This window comes from Doryrhamphus excisus, chromosome 1 (assembly GCF_030265055.1).
Source record: "Doryrhamphus excisus isolate RoL2022-K1 chromosome 1, RoL_Dexc_1.0, whole genome shotgun sequence".
Taxonomy (NCBI): Eukaryota; Metazoa; Chordata; class Actinopteri; order Syngnathiformes; family Syngnathidae; genus Doryrhamphus; species Doryrhamphus excisus.
The window spans coordinates 13,156,845-13,176,569 of NC_080466.1; the positions used below are offsets into that span (position 1 = coordinate 13,156,845).

The 19,725-nt window shown below is 43.0% G+C and overlaps 1 protein-coding gene and 1 long non-coding RNA gene across 8 annotated transcripts in view; one reads left to right on the forward strand and one right to left on the reverse strand.

Annotated features, from left to right (window-relative positions):
• Window positions 1-19,725, forward strand: part of dnah6 (dynein, axonemal, heavy chain 6) — a 42,720-nt gene that overhangs the window by 2,045 nt on the left and 20,950 nt on the right. For 4 of the 7 annotated variants that reach the window (XM_058066307.1, XM_058066298.1, XM_058066342.1 and 1 more), the window contains 38 exons: window positions 55-234; window positions 343-702; window positions 1,163-1,297; window positions 1,681-1,759; window positions 1,838-1,910; window positions 1,989-2,175; window positions 3,200-3,301; window positions 3,384-3,491; window positions 3,557-3,637; window positions 3,704-3,824; window positions 4,569-4,720; window positions 4,812-4,964; window positions 5,054-5,302; window positions 5,420-5,548; window positions 7,439-7,552; window positions 7,645-7,788; window positions 8,890-9,045; window positions 9,467-9,517; window positions 9,648-9,740; window positions 9,840-9,959; window positions 10,256-10,436; window positions 10,540-10,636; window positions 11,265-11,490; window positions 12,240-12,404; window positions 12,516-12,626; window positions 12,720-12,845; window positions 14,129-14,284; window positions 14,364-14,525; window positions 14,620-14,757; window positions 14,872-15,039; window positions 15,129-15,277; window positions 17,291-17,398; window positions 17,475-17,601; window positions 17,867-18,079; window positions 18,164-18,385; window positions 18,458-18,580; window positions 19,282-19,464; window positions 19,534-19,677. In XM_058066307.1, the coding sequence (XP_057922290.1) occupies window positions 55-234; window positions 343-702; window positions 1,163-1,297; window positions 1,681-1,759; window positions 1,838-1,910; window positions 1,989-2,175; window positions 3,200-3,301; window positions 3,384-3,491; window positions 3,557-3,637; window positions 3,704-3,824; window positions 4,569-4,720; window positions 4,812-4,964; window positions 5,054-5,302; window positions 5,420-5,548; window positions 7,439-7,552; window positions 7,645-7,788; window positions 8,890-9,045; window positions 9,467-9,517; window positions 9,648-9,740; window positions 9,840-9,959; window positions 10,256-10,436; window positions 10,540-10,636; window positions 11,265-11,490; window positions 12,240-12,404; window positions 12,516-12,626; window positions 12,720-12,845; window positions 14,129-14,284; window positions 14,364-14,525; window positions 14,620-14,757; window positions 14,872-15,039; window positions 15,129-15,277; window positions 17,291-17,398; window positions 17,475-17,601; window positions 17,867-18,079; window positions 18,164-18,385; window positions 18,458-18,580; window positions 19,282-19,464; window positions 19,534-19,677 (5,586 nt within the window). Of the gene's footprint in view, window positions 1-54; window positions 235-342; window positions 703-1,162; window positions 1,298-1,680; window positions 1,760-1,837; window positions 1,911-1,988; window positions 2,176-3,199; window positions 3,302-3,378; window positions 3,492-3,556; window positions 3,638-3,703; window positions 3,825-4,568; window positions 4,721-4,809; window positions 4,965-5,053; window positions 5,303-5,419; window positions 5,549-7,438; window positions 7,553-7,644; window positions 7,789-8,889; window positions 9,046-9,466; window positions 9,518-9,647; window positions 9,741-9,839; window positions 9,960-10,255; window positions 10,437-10,539; window positions 10,637-11,264; window positions 11,491-12,239; window positions 12,405-12,515; window positions 12,627-12,719; window positions 12,846-14,128; window positions 14,285-14,363; window positions 14,526-14,619; window positions 14,758-14,871; window positions 15,040-15,128; window positions 15,278-17,290; window positions 17,399-17,474; window positions 17,602-17,866; window positions 18,080-18,163; window positions 18,386-18,457; window positions 18,581-19,281; window positions 19,465-19,533; window positions 19,678-19,725 lie in introns of those variants that run through there. The other 3 variants (XM_058066316.1, XM_058066325.1, XM_058066351.1) reach the window with 3 other exon arrangements.
• LOC131125197 (uncharacterized) lies at window positions 11,679-14,748 on the reverse strand. Its single transcript, XR_009128993.1, has 3 exons — window positions 14,586-14,748; window positions 14,345-14,518; window positions 11,679-11,827 (listed from the first exon to the last, which is right to left on the reverse strand). It is a non-coding gene; the product is annotated as an uncharacterized LOC131125197 (long non-coding RNA).

The window sequence follows — 19,725 nt, forward strand, 5'->3', positions numbered from 1 at the left end:
TTGTTGTGTACGGAGAGTATAGTTTGCAGATGTCTGTTTCTTCCTGGGATTTAGGCTCTGTTGAAACGACGCGTTAAAAGGAAAATGCCGATAGAAGAGCATGTAAAATCCCAGAAAAACAAGTACTTTCCAGGTTGGCATTCTCCAGCGCCTTTAACCCAAGAAAAAGAGTCACCGCAAAGGCATGGCCCTCCATCTCCTGTTAAACTTCCTCCTCTACAATCCAGCACCAAGGTCAGTGACACTCACCACTGTAGTGCAGAGATGAGGATGCTAATTAAAAGTTGATGTGCCCTTTTGAACTACTTTGTCAAGGGTTTTTTCATCTTCCCTCCACTTTAGGCAGATCGCCGCTCCCTAAATGAAATGTCAACCTCATGTCCTGCTAAAAGACCCTTTTCCCTAAAGAAAGATGCCAACCTGGAAGCACCCTCTGAAGTGCGAATCTTTGAGCACAGCAAAGATGACTACACCATGGTCAGCATGGACGGCGTGTTGTCCACGTGTCAGGAAAACTACGACTTTGTAAGTCTGGAACGCTTCGAAGAGGAATACCAACTCCACCGCAAGCTGGTTCTCATCCCTTTTTTTGCCCGCTTCAAATTGTTCAAACCTTTTTATACCTGGCATAAAAAAGTTTGCGCAAAGAAGATGCACGTGGCTCAAGAGGCCCTGAAGGAGAACTTGTTCATGATCAATCCGGTAGGTAAATTACCTGAGCATCTTGTCTGTCTGTACAGTGGCATAAAAAAGCGTTTGCCCTTTCCAACTGAACACAAAATGCCCTTTTTAAATAAAACCTTTTGTTATTAAGGGAGAAAAAGTGATTGGCTCTGAAACATAATAAGTGGTTGGGCCACCATTAGCAGCAACAACTGCAACCAAGCGTTTGTGATAGTCTTTTCCAGCGCTGTGGAGGAATGTTGGCCCACTCATCTTTGCAGAATTGTTGTCAATCAGCCACATTGGAAGCATTAAAAAACATTCCAAGACCATCACAGTACCACCACCATATTTTACTGTTTGTAAGATGTAATGGGACGCGTGCCTTCCAAAATGTTCAATTTTGTTTAATCAGGCCACAGAGCATTGGAATCAAACTCTCAAGTGAATGTCTGGCAGTTTTGTATGAAATAAGGGACCTGTGCGTGTTTCCCTGCAGTCTCTAAGCTTTGCACTGACAGACATCAGGAAAATGTGTTACCACATCAGAACCACCGACCTGTGTCACATTGACAAGAAATACACGTACACGCTGCAGGAATTCCAGACTGCTCAGGCCAAACAAGTCAGAGAGGTACATTAGTACAATCCAAGTATTGGTACACATCAGGGGTCTCCAACTCACCTTGCCAAGGGGCCCCGGGAGGTGGAGTCTGTGTCGCATCAACTCCTCCACAATAAAAGTACAACTGTTCTAACATGAAGGTTATTTTCAGAACAGAGCCTACCAGAGAAAAGCTACACGATCATGTTGATTGTCATCCGTAGTTGTGTTTACTTAGCTGTTACATGTTGTATTGTAATTGATGTGTTTGCCCCGTTTTGGCATTCACACCTCCGTTCACATCTTATTTTAAGCAAACTAATGTGTCTTTGATGGGACCGAGTTTGAGACCCCTGTGGTATTTTGTAAGTTTTGTTAGGCAATCGTTGACCTTGATTGTTTGCTTTTTTTAGGCACTGAATGACCTTCAGAAGTTCCATGACCTTTTGAAGGAAGTGACAATGAGTGCTTGCTGTAACTTCCTGTCAGAATGTGTGCATATTTTCATCATTGGGACACACTTGAAGTATAAATGTATAGATTGTATTTGAAGATGTTTGTGTGGCACAGATGGCGACAAACTGAGTGAAATCCAAGTCTTGTTGGGCATCAGCAAGGGGTTCTTCTGTAAGCGCCTCATCTGGTAGGTGGTTGTCCTTATTTGTGTCTGTGGCAGCCGTGAATCTTCCGCACAAACCTTCTGCTTCTCGCACACGCCCAGCTTTATCCGCCTTGTGGACTATCTGATGGTCAACACCTTGCATATGCTGTTTGTGAGCGCAGTGGAGAAGCTGCTGGCCGTGTTCAAAGAGCAGGTGGCTAAGATCCCCAGCCTCGAAGTCATTGAAACCTGGGGCCAACACCAGGAGCCTGAAGCCAACCCTAGCGAGGAGAAGGTGGATCGTAAGGTAGGGAGTCGCTGTACCGCGAATGTCGGATTTTGTTTTTGTGATCGTTCTGGCCTAAAACGCCTGATTCTTTTGTACATGAGGTAGGACGAGAGATGATCATCACATGTCCACTTCTCTCCTCAGCGTACACACAAGGCAGGAATATTACATAACTGCACGTAGAAACGGAAATTTCAGGGGTGCAGAACCCAACTCAAATACGGTACATTTGGTCCTCAGTTTATTGCAGGGGGGTCTCAAGTTGAAATAAAAAAATAAATTTAAAAAGGCTAAAATTGCGGTAATAAAGTCAAAATATTAAGAGAAAGGTGTTAAGTTGTAATCTAACAAGAAAAAGTTGAAATTTTATGAGAATAACATCATAATAATATAAGCAAAAATAATGTAATATTTGGAGCATAAAGTTGAAATATTAAAGACAAAAAGAAGCAATAATATTTTGGGTAACAAACAAAACAACAAATAAAGTTAGTCCAGAAAAGTCACAACTTTATGAGAATAAAGTCAAAATATTATGCAAATAAAGTCCAAACTTACAGTGACATGACAATGAATTTTCAATGATAATTGTCAAAAATTGCCAAATTTAAAGTCAACATTATCCGGCATCGGTCGATGATTAATAGCGCAATTATCGACCAGCAAAATGTATTGTTATCGCAGAGGGACGCTTTTCCACGGTTGAAAAAATGAATCATGCAATAAAACCATGGCCTGGTCAACACGTATACAGCTGTATCTCATGTGTGTACTTATCTTCTGGATTTGCATTTGATCTGCTCTTGTGTGCTTTGTACTCTACTTTGGTATGCTCTTGTACTTTTGCTGCCGTGAACCTGGACTAATAGGACATATCTTACCTTACCATATGTGATACAACGTCAGGTCAAGCTCACCTCTTCTTTAGTGCAGTTGGAGTTCATTCTACAATCATAATTTCTGAGGATTGGTTGAATATGGAAGAACCCGCACAATCCTGGATATGTGTTCCAAGGAGGTTCTCACATTTGTGACTTAACAGAATGCAGAGTCAGAAGCTTCCTACAGCCAGCCAATGCTGACAACTGAACTTGTGCTCGACACAAACGCACTGTCCTACAACCCTTCCGAGGAGACCTTTCAGGTTCAAATGATTGTTTCATCAATAAACCCACTGATGTGAAACACCCAAGCGGAAAACTTACGGAGTCTGTTCCCCAGAACAGGTAACGGTTGCAGAGATCACTGGGAAGTACCAGAAAGCCGTCATGTCCATTCAAACGCTAACAGCAGATCCGGAATTTATTTCCCTCTTAACACAGGACGATTTTGAGGTATCTGATTCCATGTGTGTTTTTATTAGTTAGGTTGTCGATTTAACATGTGTGTTCACCCAAAGGGTGAATATGGAGATGCTCCCAGTTTGGGCTCTGTCATTGAAAACGATGGCTACATCCATAGCATCGTCCAAAGAATTAAGGTAAGGAAGTACTTGGTAACTTGGTAACACTCCAGACGACACTTACTGTGTCTTTCCTCTCCCCAGGAATCACTCCAGTTGACTTTTGAAGCTGCCGAAGTGTGCTCACGCATGTTTGAGCGTTTTCAGCTGTTTTACAAGGAGAATGAAAGTCTGGATTTGGATGCGCTACAAAAACAAGACCATGGTATTACCTGATTCATCCCTCTTTTATTATGAAAGACAGCTTGAAGATACTGTTGGAAATACCAGGAGTAACAGATGCAGGTGTTGTTGTCCAGTGACAGGTCATCAAACCAATGGCTATTTCAAATGCTATGGCGTTGTTATAGTGACTGACGGTGAAATGTGGTGTGTTAGTATGCACCGGTATTATGTCAACCACCTGGAAGTCTTCAGTCAGTCGGAGAATGTTGTGCTTCTCAGGAAAACTGTCCTCTAGCGTAGAGGCCTCAGCCTCAGTCTCATGAAACGAATGAGCAAATGGGATGAATTATTCATTTTCTGTGACACTAATCCTGACTAGGGTGGCGAGGAATGCTGGAGCTGACTTTGGGCAAGAGACAGAGTACATCCTGGACTCGTTGCCAGTCAAATGCAAGGCACATAAAACAACCATTCACACTCACATTCTTACCGATGGACAACTTAGAAACGCCAATTCATCTAACGTGCATGTTTCTGGAATGTAATAAACCCATGCACAAGATTCCCAATGGATGAACCCCAATCTTCCAGATCTGCTCACGGTGCGTCCTACATCCGATGGTGCCATCATGTAATTGGCATTGTTGGCAATGACACCAAAACCAGAGTGTTTGTGTGTGAATGGGTAAAAGGGAGCTTTTAGCTTTGTGTCATAAAAATGTGCAACGTTTTATTGTGTTCACCCGAGAGTGAATGCAGGACACGTGGCTGCTTTGTTGAACAGATTTGGAGTTTTTTCAATCATCGCTGGACCTGTACAACAAAGAGCATGAGGAAGCGTTGGCTATCCAGGAAAAGAGACATCTGGGCCTGCTACTTGTGGACAAAACCCAGATGAAAGAGAAGCTCATATCTTCCCCAGTCCGCTGTCTAAAGGTCAGGATAACCACAAAAACATTTTCCAGCCAACTGTGGAATAAAGAAGCATTTATTGGCGTATCAAGAATACTCTGACATGCTGTTCTAGGTGATCAACGAGATATTGACAGAGCAGGCAAAGAGGAAACTGGTAGCTGTCATGTCTGAAGCAGGTGAAGCTCAATTTAAACTTGAACTCAGTCCCACCACAACAACGGAGTTAGCCAGCTATCTCACATTCCTTGATGAGATACCAGACAGGGTATGCCATGTACATCTAAGAAGAAAATACAACAACAATGTTCTCGTCCCATGTAATCTCCTGTCATCTTGTGTCCCCGTCCTGTTCAGATGAAAGTGCTGGAGAAGGAGCAGGACACAGTGTGTGAGATGTACAATCTCATCAACATATCCTCGCTTCCCATCACGGCGGATGATGTGGCCTTCGCCTCCATGGAGCCTTACATGAACTCTTTGCACCTCATCATCAATGATGCCGTTTTTGACCGCTACAAAATGATGGACAAGTTTTCACAGGCCCTGCAGAAAGACATCAAAGACCTCAACCAAAAGGTCAAGAAAATCAAAGAAAAGTCTCAGGTAGGTCGTCAAAGGATCATTCATTTCAACAATGTTCATTTCAACAAATTAGGATTGGAATCCCTGCTGAATATATGCTGTGTTGTGTTTTCATTGGGATTATCTGCTCATGGATAGGATCCACAAATCTTAGACATCAATGCAGATTCTACCCAAGTACGTGTTCTGCTCGAGGAGCTCCAAATTTCCATTGATGAGCTGCAGGCCCAGGCCTCAGCGTACACGTCCTACCAGAAACAGTTCAAGGTAATCACAAAGAAAACCACCATTAGCAGCTTACCTTACTGAATGCACCAGGCCAACAGTTCCAGTGGATATCCCACAATCAGCTTTTGTTATCCTGCACGTTTGGCCGGTTCTCCTGAAAAGGGCACCAGAGGCGGGGCGTCAGGGTGAAGCTGTAGCCACATGAAAATATACTGCAAACACATCATTTCAACCATTCTAGTTCTGGTTCCGATTCCTCGATTTGTTTCCGGTTTCTAACAATCCTCAATCCTGATGCTTCTGCACCATCGAAGGCCCCTGTGGTCGCACCCCCAGAGCAGAGGCGGAAAAAAAGGTGCAATTGTAGGGTGCCAGTATGGAAGGAGGAAGAAAATACTGAGACATACATGGGAAAATACCACCACAGAGGCTGTATGTTTTAACAAGGATACAAAACACTTCAGCACAGGGGAAGGGCAAAAACACTCTGTGTGGTCACCAGGATTGCACCCATCAAGGCCCAGAGCAGGGGTGGGAAAACTACGGCCCAGGGGCCACATGCGGCCCAACAAGCGTTTGAATCCGGCCCGCCAGCTGCTTTCTAAGTATTTCAACTTTTAAGATACAAACTGACAATATGACTTGCAAGTCGGATGTCTTATTTAGTAAGAAAAAAAAACAGTCAAATGAAATGACATATTTTGATGTGATCTGATGTTTAAAGTGCTCCTGAAAAAAAGGGGCATGAGAACATTCAGCTGATAGTAATAATAATAAATTTTATTTGTATAGCGCTTTTCAAAATACTCAAAGACACTTTACAGAAGAATGGAGTTGAATAAAGCAAGAAAACAGAATAGAAGACCCACCAAAAGACAACATTCATTGGTTAATACACAGTTAAAACATGAGTGGGGGGGCACAGCAGTCAGATATAAAAAGTTAGACTTTAAAAACAGATTTAAAGAGGTGGGTTTTTAGTTGTTTTTTGAAGGTGGGAAGGTCAGGGCAGAATGGGGCAGAGAGTTCCAGAGGGTGGGGGCAGCGATGGAGAAGGCTATGTAGTTGTAGTTGTAATGTAATTGTAGTTTGTTGAGGGTTTTGGACGGTGTGCCGTAGAGAATACTGTTGCAGTAGTCGATTCTGGGTGTGATGAATGCATGGATCAGGGATTCAGCGGCAGAGAATGTAAGTGATGGACGGAGTCGGGCTATGTTCTTAAGATGGAAAAATGCAGTCCGGGTTAACTGTTTGATGTGGGGTTCAAATGAAAGGGTGGGGTCAAGGAGGATACTAAGGTTGCGGATGAGCGGGGATGGAGTGAGGGTGGCACTGTCAAATTGAAGATAGAAGTTATGGGTGGGTGTTGTGATGTTTTTGGGACAGATGATGATAATATCTGTTTTGTCACTATTAAGTTTGAGAAAATTTTGTTCCATCCAAGCTTTGATATCAGCTAAGCAGTTGGTGAGGGTGGAGTAGATGTTAGAGTTGATGGAGGTGGTAGAAATGTATAATTGAATATCATCGGCGTAGCTGTGGAAATTGAGGTCACGTCGACAGATGATATTGCCAAGTGGAAGGATGGAGAGGATGAAGAGAAGAGGACCAAGCACCGAACCTTGGGGAACACCTTGAGGTAAAGGGGCTATGGAGGAGGAGCAGCTATTTATGTGCAACTGTTGACAATTGGTGAGGTATGATTGGAGCCAGGACAGAGCAGAATCAGTGATATTGACGCTGGTTTTGAGGCGGGACAGGAGGATAGAGTGGCTAATGGTGTATAACACTTTTACAGATCAAATTAGACAAATAATTCAAGGAAAATTATAAGCATAAAATAGTGTATGAGACCTCTAGGGTCTCAATGTGCTGCCACCATTCTGATTAACTTTAACAATTGTTTTGTGGATGGTGTGATGATTGTAGTTGGAGGTGACCAAATTTGATGACTTGGATGATCTCAAAGCAGAGTTTCGGCTGAAGAGGCTCCTGTGGGACTCTCAGGAAGAGTGGGACTCATTACAAGATAGATGGAAACAGGTGAGGCACACTTGAATGTGCTGACCCCCCCCCCAACGAAGCCTCATGTCATATGCTTATAAGTATCCTTACCCATCCTTTCCCATCCTTAGAACCTGATTTTGCAGCTGGACATGGAGCAGTTGAACTCACAGGTCAACAGATACAACAAGTACATTAGCCAGATGGAGAAGGGCTTGCCTCGCAACAACGTTGTGCCTTGTCTGAAGGACAAGGTTGAACTCATGAAACAGAGGGTGGGTAGGACAATAATGTGTATTCAATAACCTACATTGTAACACACTATAATACATGACTTAATGCGACTTTAACTCAGGCCATATACACACGCAAACTTCTTGGTCCTTAAAAACGGAACCTTTTGTAAAATTCCAGCTGAAGTGGAGATTTTCCAAACCTCCACCAAAACTGAGTGTTTTGGTTCGGGTTGTAAGAAATGTGTGACACTATCTGTTTTACAGGGTACCTGACATGAGTCATCAACTTGTTGAAATACCTTATATATTCTTTGGTAGTATGTTCTTGATTGTTCACTTTTGAAAGCCAATGATGAGTTCATGTTGACAGCCATGATGAACTAGCTCTCGCTGTTCGGCCTCAATTCCAGAAGTGACATCATCAGAGTACTATCGCTCAGGTAAACAAACACAGCTGTGTATGAGACGGAGGATGTTCACAGTATAGCAAATATTTGAGTGATGTGTCAATAGTTTGGGAGGAGAAAAGAAGGGAGAAACATTTGGAGAAAGCAGAACATGGATGTAATGGAGATGAAGACTGGTCGCCTTTAAAACACAGAATGGTTAGTGGAAATGAGTGGCAAAGTCGTCAGTTAATCTTATAAATCGGACCCCCCAGTATATTAGTGTGAAATGAATGCTTCTCATAAAGGTGCTCCTTCAAATAAGTCATCAGAGAAATGATCACCGCAAAGAACGTAACTCGAGGCGGGCTTGCCTCTGCCTCTTTTTCTCTGTACCTGCTCCGTCCACTCTTAAACCTTCCTCTTTTGGAAAAGAAAGCAAACTTTCTCTCGGACATGGTAAACATCCAGCAGCAACACAACATTTTGGCACGACTGCCGTTTTCAGCTGCTCATGGGTGGTGCCATGAAGAACAAAGGTATATTTTGCGAACGTACCATTTGCTTTCTAAAATCAATGTGCAACATAATTACAAACAATATGTAACATATTTAAGCAAAGTTTATGAATCAAGTCAGGGACCCTTGAAACCTCATGTAACGAGAGCATGAAGTTATTGACTGACAGGTGTTGGTTTCATTTTGTGAATCTGTAGACGTGCGTGCATGAGGACTGACACTTATTTCCTTTCAGTTGCCCGTGATCACAGACTTGCGTAACCCGTGTATGAAACCGGAACACTGGAGGAATCTGGAGGCCGTGGTGAAGAGCTCCTTGAACGTGGAGCAGCTCACTATGGCTGCGATGGAGGAGCTCGATGTCTTTTCCTACGGCATGGACATACAGGAAGTATGTATATCTTACTTCCTGCTTGGTACTAAGCCGATCCTGTTTCTAATGTATCTTCAAAGTTACTTGGAGGCATGGACCAGATCCATAACACCTATCGGATTATAATTGTACAGTACTGCCTTGCCACTTGGAATTTCATGGCTTCACGCTATCATGTTTTGCTTTGTTTTTTACACATATATGAATGAATAAATCATGGTCCTTTTTATATGCAGGGGTGTTATTGCACGTCTCCAGGGCCCTCATCATGATACAAAATTGTAAGGTCGTTAACTATAAAAACTATGAAAAAATTGCATTTATAAATAAGGAATCCTCAGGTCTGCAACTAATTAATTCCAATAAACCAGTTTTTTTATAAATTTTATTAAAATAAGTAAAATGATGTAACTGTGTTGAACTAACACTTTCATTGTAGGTGTCAGCACAGGCTTCAGGGGAGGCTTCAGTGGAAACCATTATTAATAAGGTAATGAGAGCACTTAAACTGGTTTTATTCCACATCCCAGCCACTGAGAGATATGAGTCCATTTGATCTCCCCTTATGAAATTATTGTTGATCAATATTTCCAGGCTGGAATTAATTTGTCCCTGTGCAGGTGGAGGATGTTTGGTGGACTACAACCTTCACTCTACTGCAGCATGGTGACTCCAAGGAGATCTTTATCCTGGGAGGCACAGATGATATCCAGGTAAACAAAAAGTACATGACATGTATTACACGACACGTTGTCATGGGATTTGGGGTTCAGATGTTATAATTTCTCCGGTTATTCTGCTTTCCGGTGTAGGTACTCCTGGATGACAGCATCATCAATGTTGGCACAGCGGCATCTTCCCGTTATGTCACACCCATCAAAGCCCGCGTGGACAAACTATTGATGAGGCTAATCCGCTTCAACCAAACTCTGGTAAAGTCAGTATTTCTTTCCAATACTGTATGTTGTGATGATACAGTATGTGGTTTTCTACATTGGTCAGTAAGTGTCAGCCATGCTACTGTAATGTTGGGTTTTTACACAGCAGCCACACCAGGAGTGTACCTCCCTCTCGTCTGTGAGCTTGAAAAATAATACATAGTTGATACATAATGCACCAAAAAAACAAAAGTGTATTAAAATGTTACTTTTGAAACTATTCGTAAGATGAAATTATAAACCTGTGCCCTCAACTTGCAGTATTTCTACCTATTTCTTCTCCTGCCCAGGATGAGTGGCTTACATGCCAGAGAAACTGGCTGTATTTAGAAAGTATCTTCTTGGCCCCAGACATCAAGAGGCAGCTTCCTGCTGAGTCAAAAATGTTTCTGAAAGTGGACAAGTCCTGGAAGGCCATCATGGCCAAGGTCAAAAAGATGCCCAATGCCCTCAAAGCGGCCACACAGCCAGGTAGATGAGCACACATGGAGGAAGAGGAAGAAGTTGACATATACATGAGATAAATGTTTCGACGACTCTGCACACCCAAAAAGCTCCTTTTTATTTTACACAGATCTCTTGGAGACTTTTCAGGAAAATAATGTTCTCTTGGACAAGATCCAAAAGTGTTTGGAAGACTACCTGGAGTCCAAGAGGGTTATATTCCCCAGGTATCTCCGTTTGCATCTAATCTCTCTTTTCTATAGTTTCTATTTCTTCCACAGCATGGAGAGTGTGGTCGGTGCATTTTTCCGCAAGTAGTAGTACTTATATATAAATTGAATACTTTCATAGCATAGAGGCTGTGTTTACCTTCTAAATATGCACATTTTTTTGACAAACAACCACAAAAAGTGATATATTTTTTGAAAGCTGCAGAAATTGAAGCGTGAAGCAGCTATGGCTTTCTGTACTAAGGATCTTCACACATTAGGGGATTTTTGGTTAAAACTCTTTTCCCAAGTTTATGTTCACTCCTAATGTGCTGAGACTGCGCACTGTGGTTGGTGGTTCTGCAACGTACCCTCGGCGTGTGGTGTTTATTGCAAATGTCGATCCAAAATCAGAGCAAAAGTCAACGTCAAGGTAGCAGGAGGGTTTGGAGGGGGAGGACTGAGCCGTGTGTCAAAAATAGAATTTTTTATGGGCTGTTATCATTCGCAAAAGCGGGATCTACTGTCCGATGTTTACCTGCCACTTCGTTGTTTGTTTTTTTTATTCTTCATTGACCATGGCCATCATTATCACTACTTCTCCACTCACTTGTGACATCATCTGCAATGTGTCCGCCCATCTCAGGTTCTACTTCTTGTCCAATGATGAACTGCTGAAGATTTTAGCCCAGACGAGGAACCCACAAGCGGTGCAGCCTCACCTGAGAAAATGCTTCGATGCCATTACTCACCTGGAGTTTGCTTTGGTGTCTGACCAGTCAGGCACAGGTACAGCTACCCTGGAGCCTGGAGAACAGGAAAAGGTCTACACCAAGGACATCTTGAATATCGTCTCCCCTGAAGGAGAGAAGGTCAGTCATGGTTAAGTCAAACCAAATAAGCAGGGGTTGCAGTTTTTAAGATGTCCGTGAATAAAATGGAAATTCTGGTGGTTGCATGACAAATATTAGTCTGTGGACACCCCCCCCCCCCCCCCCCCCCACTGTGTTTTCCCGCACACTCACTTGGCACTCGCAAATAGAAAAAGGTAGTTTGTGGTTGATGGAGCTCACTGAGAGTAGAAGTCTGTGCACGTCAGGTCCTCACCATGCCTCCACTTCACCATAGAAGGGCATACATTTGGCGTCCATATGGAAAGAGCCTAGGTAGTGTTGTTGATGCTGCCTCTGGCATTCTGAATCACAACTGCTGAGAAGATGACGAGGACAAAAAAAGCAGAATTTCACAAAACTGGCGGAAACAATGACTTTTTCTCTTCATATTTAGACTTAATTCTCGTAAATTACAGCTGCTTTTTCTATTTGTGCTGCTTTTTTCCAACCCTTTTTGCTTGTCATTTTTTTCTCCTAATTCTCCTAATTTCCCCAACCCCAAAATAACAAAATTGTTTTTTTTGTTTGTTAGTCTGATACTAAAATTAGATTATTTTTCCTCATAATATTATGAGTATTGTCATGGCAGAAGCAAACCATTCCTGAGGTCACACTTGGTGATCATGTGGGTCAAGTAGTTAATAATAAAAATAATGTAATTCATAACGTTGTATAAGATGTATATGACTGCCGCTAACCGGTGGTTTTATTGTTGTGTGTGAGTGTAGGTGGGTTTAACCAAAGGTCTGAAGGCGAGGGGTAACGTGGAAGAATGGCTTTGCAAGGTGGAGGAGGCCATGTACAACTCACTGCGACAGCTCTGCAAGGCTGCCATCGCAGACTATCAACTGCAGTCCCGGGAGGAATGGGTGGTGTCCGGGTATCCCTCTCAGGTACCGTATGGACACATACACACTTTCAGGTTTCCCTTCCCTTCCTTCAGGTGATTATAGAAGGTCTGGACTAGCATGTATGAATGTTCATGCCCTGTCTTTGTCCACTAGGTGGTGTTAACAATCTCCCAGATGATGTGGTGCAAGGACATGGAAGCATGTCTGGAGGGAGACCATGACCACTTTGCTGCCTTGCAGCAGTTTGAACACACCAACTTTGATGTAAAACGAAATAGTTAGAAGATTGTTTACCGTCCTTGCCAAACATAATGTACCTGATGTCCACCACGCCTGGTGTCCTTGTGTGTGTTTCAGAGGCTAAATGCCCTGGCAGCTTTGGTCAGAGGACAGCTACCCGCTCTACACCGCAATATCATCACTGCCCTCATCACCATCGATGTACATGCCCGCGACATTGTCACAGATTTAGTCCGACAAAAGGTACTGTATATGTATGATTGTGTCATTACACACACACACACACACACACATCTTTACTGGTTGTTGCTTGGCTTCATACAGGGATGTCCAGTCTTTTTCAAGCAAGTGCCACATAGTGAAAAATGACCGGTTGCAACTTAGTTAATTTGAAATTTTGTAAAGCAACACATGTAGATATGCTAAGAGGTTATACAGCGATCCATTTTCAATGCCGCTTATCCTCACTGGGGTCGGAGGGTATGCTGGAGCCTATCCCAGCTGACTTTGGGGTCCACCCTGTACTGGTGGCCATGCCAATCCCCGGGCACATATAGTCAAACAACCATTCACACTCACATTCATACCGATGGACAATTTGGAGTGGCCAATTAACCTAACCTGACCTAATTTTTGGGATGGGGGAGGAATGAAACGTTTTGTTATTAAAGGAGAAAACAATCCAAGCCTACATGACCCTGTGTGAAAAAGCAATTGCCCCCCAAAGCTAATAAGTGGTCGGGCCACCTTTAGCAGTAACAACTGCAATCAAGCACTTGTGATAACTTGCAATGAGTCTCTTCCAGCGCTGTGGAGGAACGTTGGCCCACTGATCCTTGCAGAATTGTTGTCATTCAGCCACATTGGAGGCTTTTCCAGCATGAAGCCTTTTTAAGGTCATGCCACAGCATCTCAATAGGATCCAGGTCAGGACTTGGACTAGGCCACTCCAAAGTCTTCATTTGTTTTTTCTTCAGCCATTCAGAGGTGGACTTGCTGGTGTGTTTTGGATCATTGTCCTGCTGCACAACCCAAGTTGGTCTCAGCTTGAGGTCTCCAACAGATGGCCGCACATTCTCCTTCAGGATGTTTTTGGGAGATGGCAGAATTCATGCTTCCATTTATCACAGCAAGTCTTCCAAGTCCTGAAGCAGCAAAACAGCCCCAGACCATCAAACTACCACCACCATATTTTACTGTAGCAATCATGTTCTTTCTATGAAATGTGGTGTCCCAACACACCTTCCAAAAATGTCAACTTTTGTCTCGTCAGAGACCTTTTCCCAAAGGTCTTGGCATCATCAAGATGTTTTCTGGCTAAATTGAGACCAGCCTTAATGTTCTTTTAGTTCAGCGGTGGTTTCGGCCTTGGAACTTTCGGTCTTTTTGCCTCGTGTCTTTCTTATGGGGGAGTCATGAACTTTGTGTGTTCGCTGGAGTCCCAAAGCTTATGGTGGATTGGATGTGGCCTTTCACAAAAGCTATGATCAGATTCATGCTAGTATAACTGATTACTGATCTTCTAGGTGGACTCCAGGACTAACTTTGAATGGCAGAGACAGTTGCGCTACTACTGGGACCTTGACATAGACAACTGTGTAGCCACCATGGCCTTATCCACGTACATTTATGCGTATGAATATCTAGGAGCCTGCCCCCGTCTGGTCATCACTCCACTTACGGTAACACTTTTCCACCCTGTTGTTGTGTAATACTGTAAGTTGTTGTTGTGTAACCCTTACCATGCCTGCCAAAATGCAGGACCGTTGCTACTTATGTCTGATGGGAGCTCTCCAATTGGACCTGGGGGGTGCTCCAGCCGGGCCTGCAGGGACGGGAAAGACCGAGACCACAAAGGATTTGGCTAAAGCTTTGGCCATTCAGTGTGTGGTCTTCAATTGTTCTGATGGACTTGACTACAAGGTGAGAAGAATATAATGGTTAGTTCATACTCGGGGTGATGAGAAGACGATAACGACTCACAAAATTCAATTCATCCAAATGCGTCTTTCTTCAGATGATGGGGCGTTTCTTCAGTGGGCTGGCTCAGTCTGGTGCCTGGTGCTGCTTTGATGAGTTTAATCGAATCGATATTGAGGTGTTGTCCGTCATTGCACAGCAGCTCATCACCATACGGAATGCCAAAGCTGCTAAAGTATGACATGGAAAAGCTGACAACTATATTTCTTTTTTCTCTTTTTCAAAGATGCAACCACAATCAGACACGTTTGTATAGTCCTTAAAGTCAATCACGTTTCTTTCCTTTTAGCTAACAAAGTTTCGATTTGAAGGCAGAGAGATCAAGCTGGTGATGACCTGTGCTGCTTTTATTACCATGAACCCAGGCTACGCTGGAAGGTCAGAGCTTCCTGATAACCTAAAATCTCTCTTCAGACCCTTAACCATGATGGTGCCAAACTATGCGCTCATTGCCGAGGTAAGACATTGGATGAACGAGCATAAACAAGAGCAGCATTTTCACACCACATTATCTGCCTGCATTTTCTGCCTGCATTTTCTGCACAGGTGATTTTATACTCGGAAGGATTCGAGTCCAGTAAGGTTTTAGCCAGGAAGATGACCCAGATGTACAAGTTGTGCTCTGAGCAGCTGTCCCAACAGGACCACTACGACTTTGGAATGAGGGCCGTCAAATCTGTGCTGGTCATGGCAGGGTCAGAGAATCACACATGAATAGTAAAGTACACTATTACAGGACACAAATGGCGAGTAATTAAGACGCCCTAGCTTGACACTCCATTACAGGGGGGTCCACATATTTTGCACAGTGGGGCGCCTACTGAATAACAAAGGATATTTGATTTTTATCAAAAACTAGATTTTTCCCATTTTTACTGTTTGGTCATTTTATTTAAACAGTGTGCCACTGGCCGCAAAAGACCCCTGGCCTGCACAGTGGACACCCCTGCTCTACCACAAACCAACATCAAACGTCATCTCTCACTGAGAAGCAAGCAACAATGCAAATGCTGCATTGAGAACTTGTTTAGTTTAGTTTATAGTTTATGACCATTACGCTCGTATTATCCAGTGTGCTCAACGGAAAATAAGACATAGTGGACATGAATAAAATTAAATATACTGTAGACTCACACATGTTAGCAATGCGAGAGTTTCTTGTTGTTACAGTTTTATTGTCTCATCAATATCACATTACTGACACCTAGTACCCAGCGTAGAATACTACATATCATCACAATGTCTTGCCGTTTTTTACTTTATTTGGCCATTTTTATGCTTGGAAATGCTGAATTTAGGTACAAAAAGTATTGACTAATAACGGGTGTGCACTCAAGCACGAAACAGTGGTAACTGATATATTATTATATTTTCATAAAACCGTGATAGAGGGAGGCCATGAAATCCTAAAAATCCTGAAATGGTGAGGGCGAACTACAGATGCTTACTTGAGAATATGAATAGGAATGTTAACAAAACAGTCACAGGCTCCAGCATGCCCGCGACCCTAATGAGGATAAGCGCTAGAGAAAATGGATGGATAGATGGATGGACCAAACATTGCACGTGGATGGGTCTATGAAGGACAGTTGACGCGCATTTCGTAGTTAAAGGAAAAAATAAGGTTAAAATTTCAGTGAGAAGATTTGGAGTCAGAAACACAACAGTTGTTGTTGCTCTGCATGAGTGCATAAATAGACTGATGCCAAATGGATGCTCCCAGGCTGTTGGTTATGGGCTTATAACTCCAGTAATTGACATGTGATTTATGTATTTTCCTTGTTGGTCCTGTATTCCGTCTCCTTTTTGTCTTGCGCTTCCACAACACTATTTACTCCCCCACTTTAATGACTCTGTAATCTTTTTACTGTGTTTAAATGAGCATGGCCAACCTGTCAAGATCACAAGCAATGTACAACATTGAATTCTCACCTCACTTTAGCTGTTTGTATGCGTTTTTAGTACAGTGCATCTACGTCTGGGCTAATTGAATTTCATTCCAATTGGGCTAAATAGACCAAACTGTGTGGATCCAAGTGGCAGCCTTTGCTGTTGTATATTTCAGGGAATTCACGAGTGGAGGTAGTGATGTATTTACAAATCATTAAGAAGACATTAAATGGGATGTTTTTCAGGAGTTCTCGTCATTTTTTAACTGTGTACCAGCCAAATAGCATCCTTTTATACCTTTATTTGAAGCCAAATGCCTCTTGTAAAGTTGTTCCTTCTTAGCAGTCATCAGTGGGATGATCACTTTGAGGAACAGAATTCGATGTGGGCGTCCATTTGGCTCTCGTTCTTCGCACTTGCTTCACCCATTCTCTTTTGTTGAAGAAAACAATCACTTATATACTGTGAACATCCAGCAGCAGCACAACATTTTGGATTGATTACTATTTTGATGGAAAATATACCGAAATGTATGATACCAAGTCGACGATCAACCTCGCAAAGCATTTGTTTACTCTGTTCTACCTGAGCGATGTCACCCCGATGACAACACTTGCAGAAGGAGGCTGAACAGCAAGAGCTAGCACATCTTGGGTGGCTCCATGAATCATTGTCATTTTTGAAAATGCACTTTCGAAAATTGAACAATGTAGAACATCATTACAAACAATATATAACATAAGCAACCTTGATAAATTAGGGTAAGGGACCCTACAACCATGCAAGCTTCCTTAGGCACGCATATCATCTGTTTATAGGTCACTAAAGAGAGAAAATCCTCACCTGAGTGAAGATGTTGTTCTTATCAGAGCTCTGCGGGATTCCAATCTGCCAAAGTTCCTTACAGATGATGCAGAACTGTTTGGGTAAGCATGGCATTTCATGAGTATGTATACTGCACATGTCAAAGTCATTATTGTTCAATGTTTGCAAATCCACCAGTGGTATCCTGTCTGACCTTTTCCCCGGGGTGTCCATCCCAGAGCATGACTACGGTATCCTGCATTCAACAATTGTCGACTGTATAGTCAAGCGGAACCTGCAGCCCCTGGCCACCATGATCAATAAGGTGCCAATAACTTTGATATAGCTTCATGACTTGTATATAGTTTTTTAGTGCTGTTGACAGATGTTTGACGAGGTTAGAGTTACTCACAATAAACACGCCGCTGTGGTGCATAATGTACACGTCACATGTGTCACACATGAGGGAATGGCACATACATACAAACAACCATTCCCACTTACATTCATAGCTATGGACAATATGGAGTGGCCAATTAATTGTAAAACAACTCGATTTTCCAAACGTACTGTTCCGTTTTGATCCCCAGGTTATCCAACTGTATGAGACCATGATCGTGCGACATGGTGTCATGCTGGTCGGGCCAACTGGTGGGGGAAAAACTACTGTTTACACCATCCTGGCGGACACGCTGATCACCCTTTATAACTCGGAGTACAGGAGCAACAACCCCTTCTATCAGCCTGTCAAGACTTACATTCTCAACCCCAAATCGGTCACCATGGGAGAACTCTATGGAGAGGTACTTTGAAAAAGGAGGTGTACATATTCAAACGTTTTCTTGGTGCAAATTCCCATTTTGTCTGTTTTTAAAACCGGATACCAGGTTAACAACCTGACCATGGAATGGCGTGACGGACTAATGGCGCTTAGTGTCCGTGACGCGGTGGACGACACCACCAATGACCACAAGTGGGTGATCTGCGATGGGCCGGTTGATGCCCTGTGGATTGAGAACATGAACACCGTGCTGGATGACAACAAGATGCTCTGCCTGGCTAACAGTGAAAGGATCAAACTGTCACCATCCATACACATGGTGTTTGAGGTCTGAGTTGGATGCCAACGATATTCAGCGTCCTTCATTGATGTGATGTAATCTAAAATACAGTTTTTTCAGGTCCAGGATTTGGCTGTGGCATCACCAGCCACAGTCAGTCGCTGTGGGATGGTTTTTATTGACCCGGACGAACTCAAGTGGATGCCCTACGTCCAGACATGGATCAGTGGTCTAGGTTCCAAAGTAGGACTGTGTCTAATGCAGTACATTTCTGTCAAAACGACTTGGATGTTCTCTCATTCCCGATTCCGCATTAACGACCTGTAGTATTCACAGATATTTATTTGTGATGAAATACAGTATAATAAAGTGTCCATAATGAGACCACTATTGGTACAACAGCCATCAACATTGGTAAAAACCCGTAGGGAGAGAAGCACTATACTCACACAAATCAACAAGAGGTCACTCACGGTGCAACCAAACACACACATGTGCGGATTGAAATAGATGCTTACACACTAATATGCATGCAAAACAATACTATTTTATACTCATTTGGAACCTGCATGCCTTGCAGGTCTGCCATTTGCAGGTGGGTCCACAATGGAACCCTTATGAAACCCATTGAAAATCCATTGTATATCGAGGATGCCCAGCTCTGATCAGTCTTGGGTATACCCGATTTTTCACCCAGACTCAGCTGGGTTAGGCTTAAGCTTCCTCATGACCCCGAATAAGAGATGCTGCAGTGACAACACACAATATATGAACCCAAAGTTCCTTTCGGTCCCACCACTGTCCTCAATGCTTGTGTGGTAAAACTGTATAGTTGGATAGCCTGTTGATCTGTTAGATAAATAGAAATGAAACAACTCTAAGCTCCCTGTATATAGCTGTCTTATATAGCTGTCTTTCTTGCCTGGAATCTTGCTGCTGTGCAGTTCCCAGAAGCAGTGACGACGGTTTTGCTGGAGTTATTTGAGCAGTATGTGGAGGATGGTCTCCAGTATGTGTTGAAGTACTGCACCCAAGCAATCCGCCAGGTGGACATCAGTAAAGTCACCACCCTTTGTTCCCTGCTGGAAGCACTGCTGCTGGGCAAAGAAGGCCCCGACTTTAAAATGGTACTTACTTTTACACAATGTCAAGATTTTATTTTATGACGTACAAGCATCATATTTTGTGTGTTGCAGGATTCCAAGCGCCTCAGCGATGTACTATGCCAGACTTTCATATTTTGCTACTTATGGTCAATCGGAGGAAACCTGCCCAGTGTCCACTGGGATGATTTTGACAACTTCATCAGAGAGCAATTTAAAGACAACAACAGTGCTAAGGTACATGTTCACATGGATGGTTAACAGTCTTAGAAGACGTCATTGCAT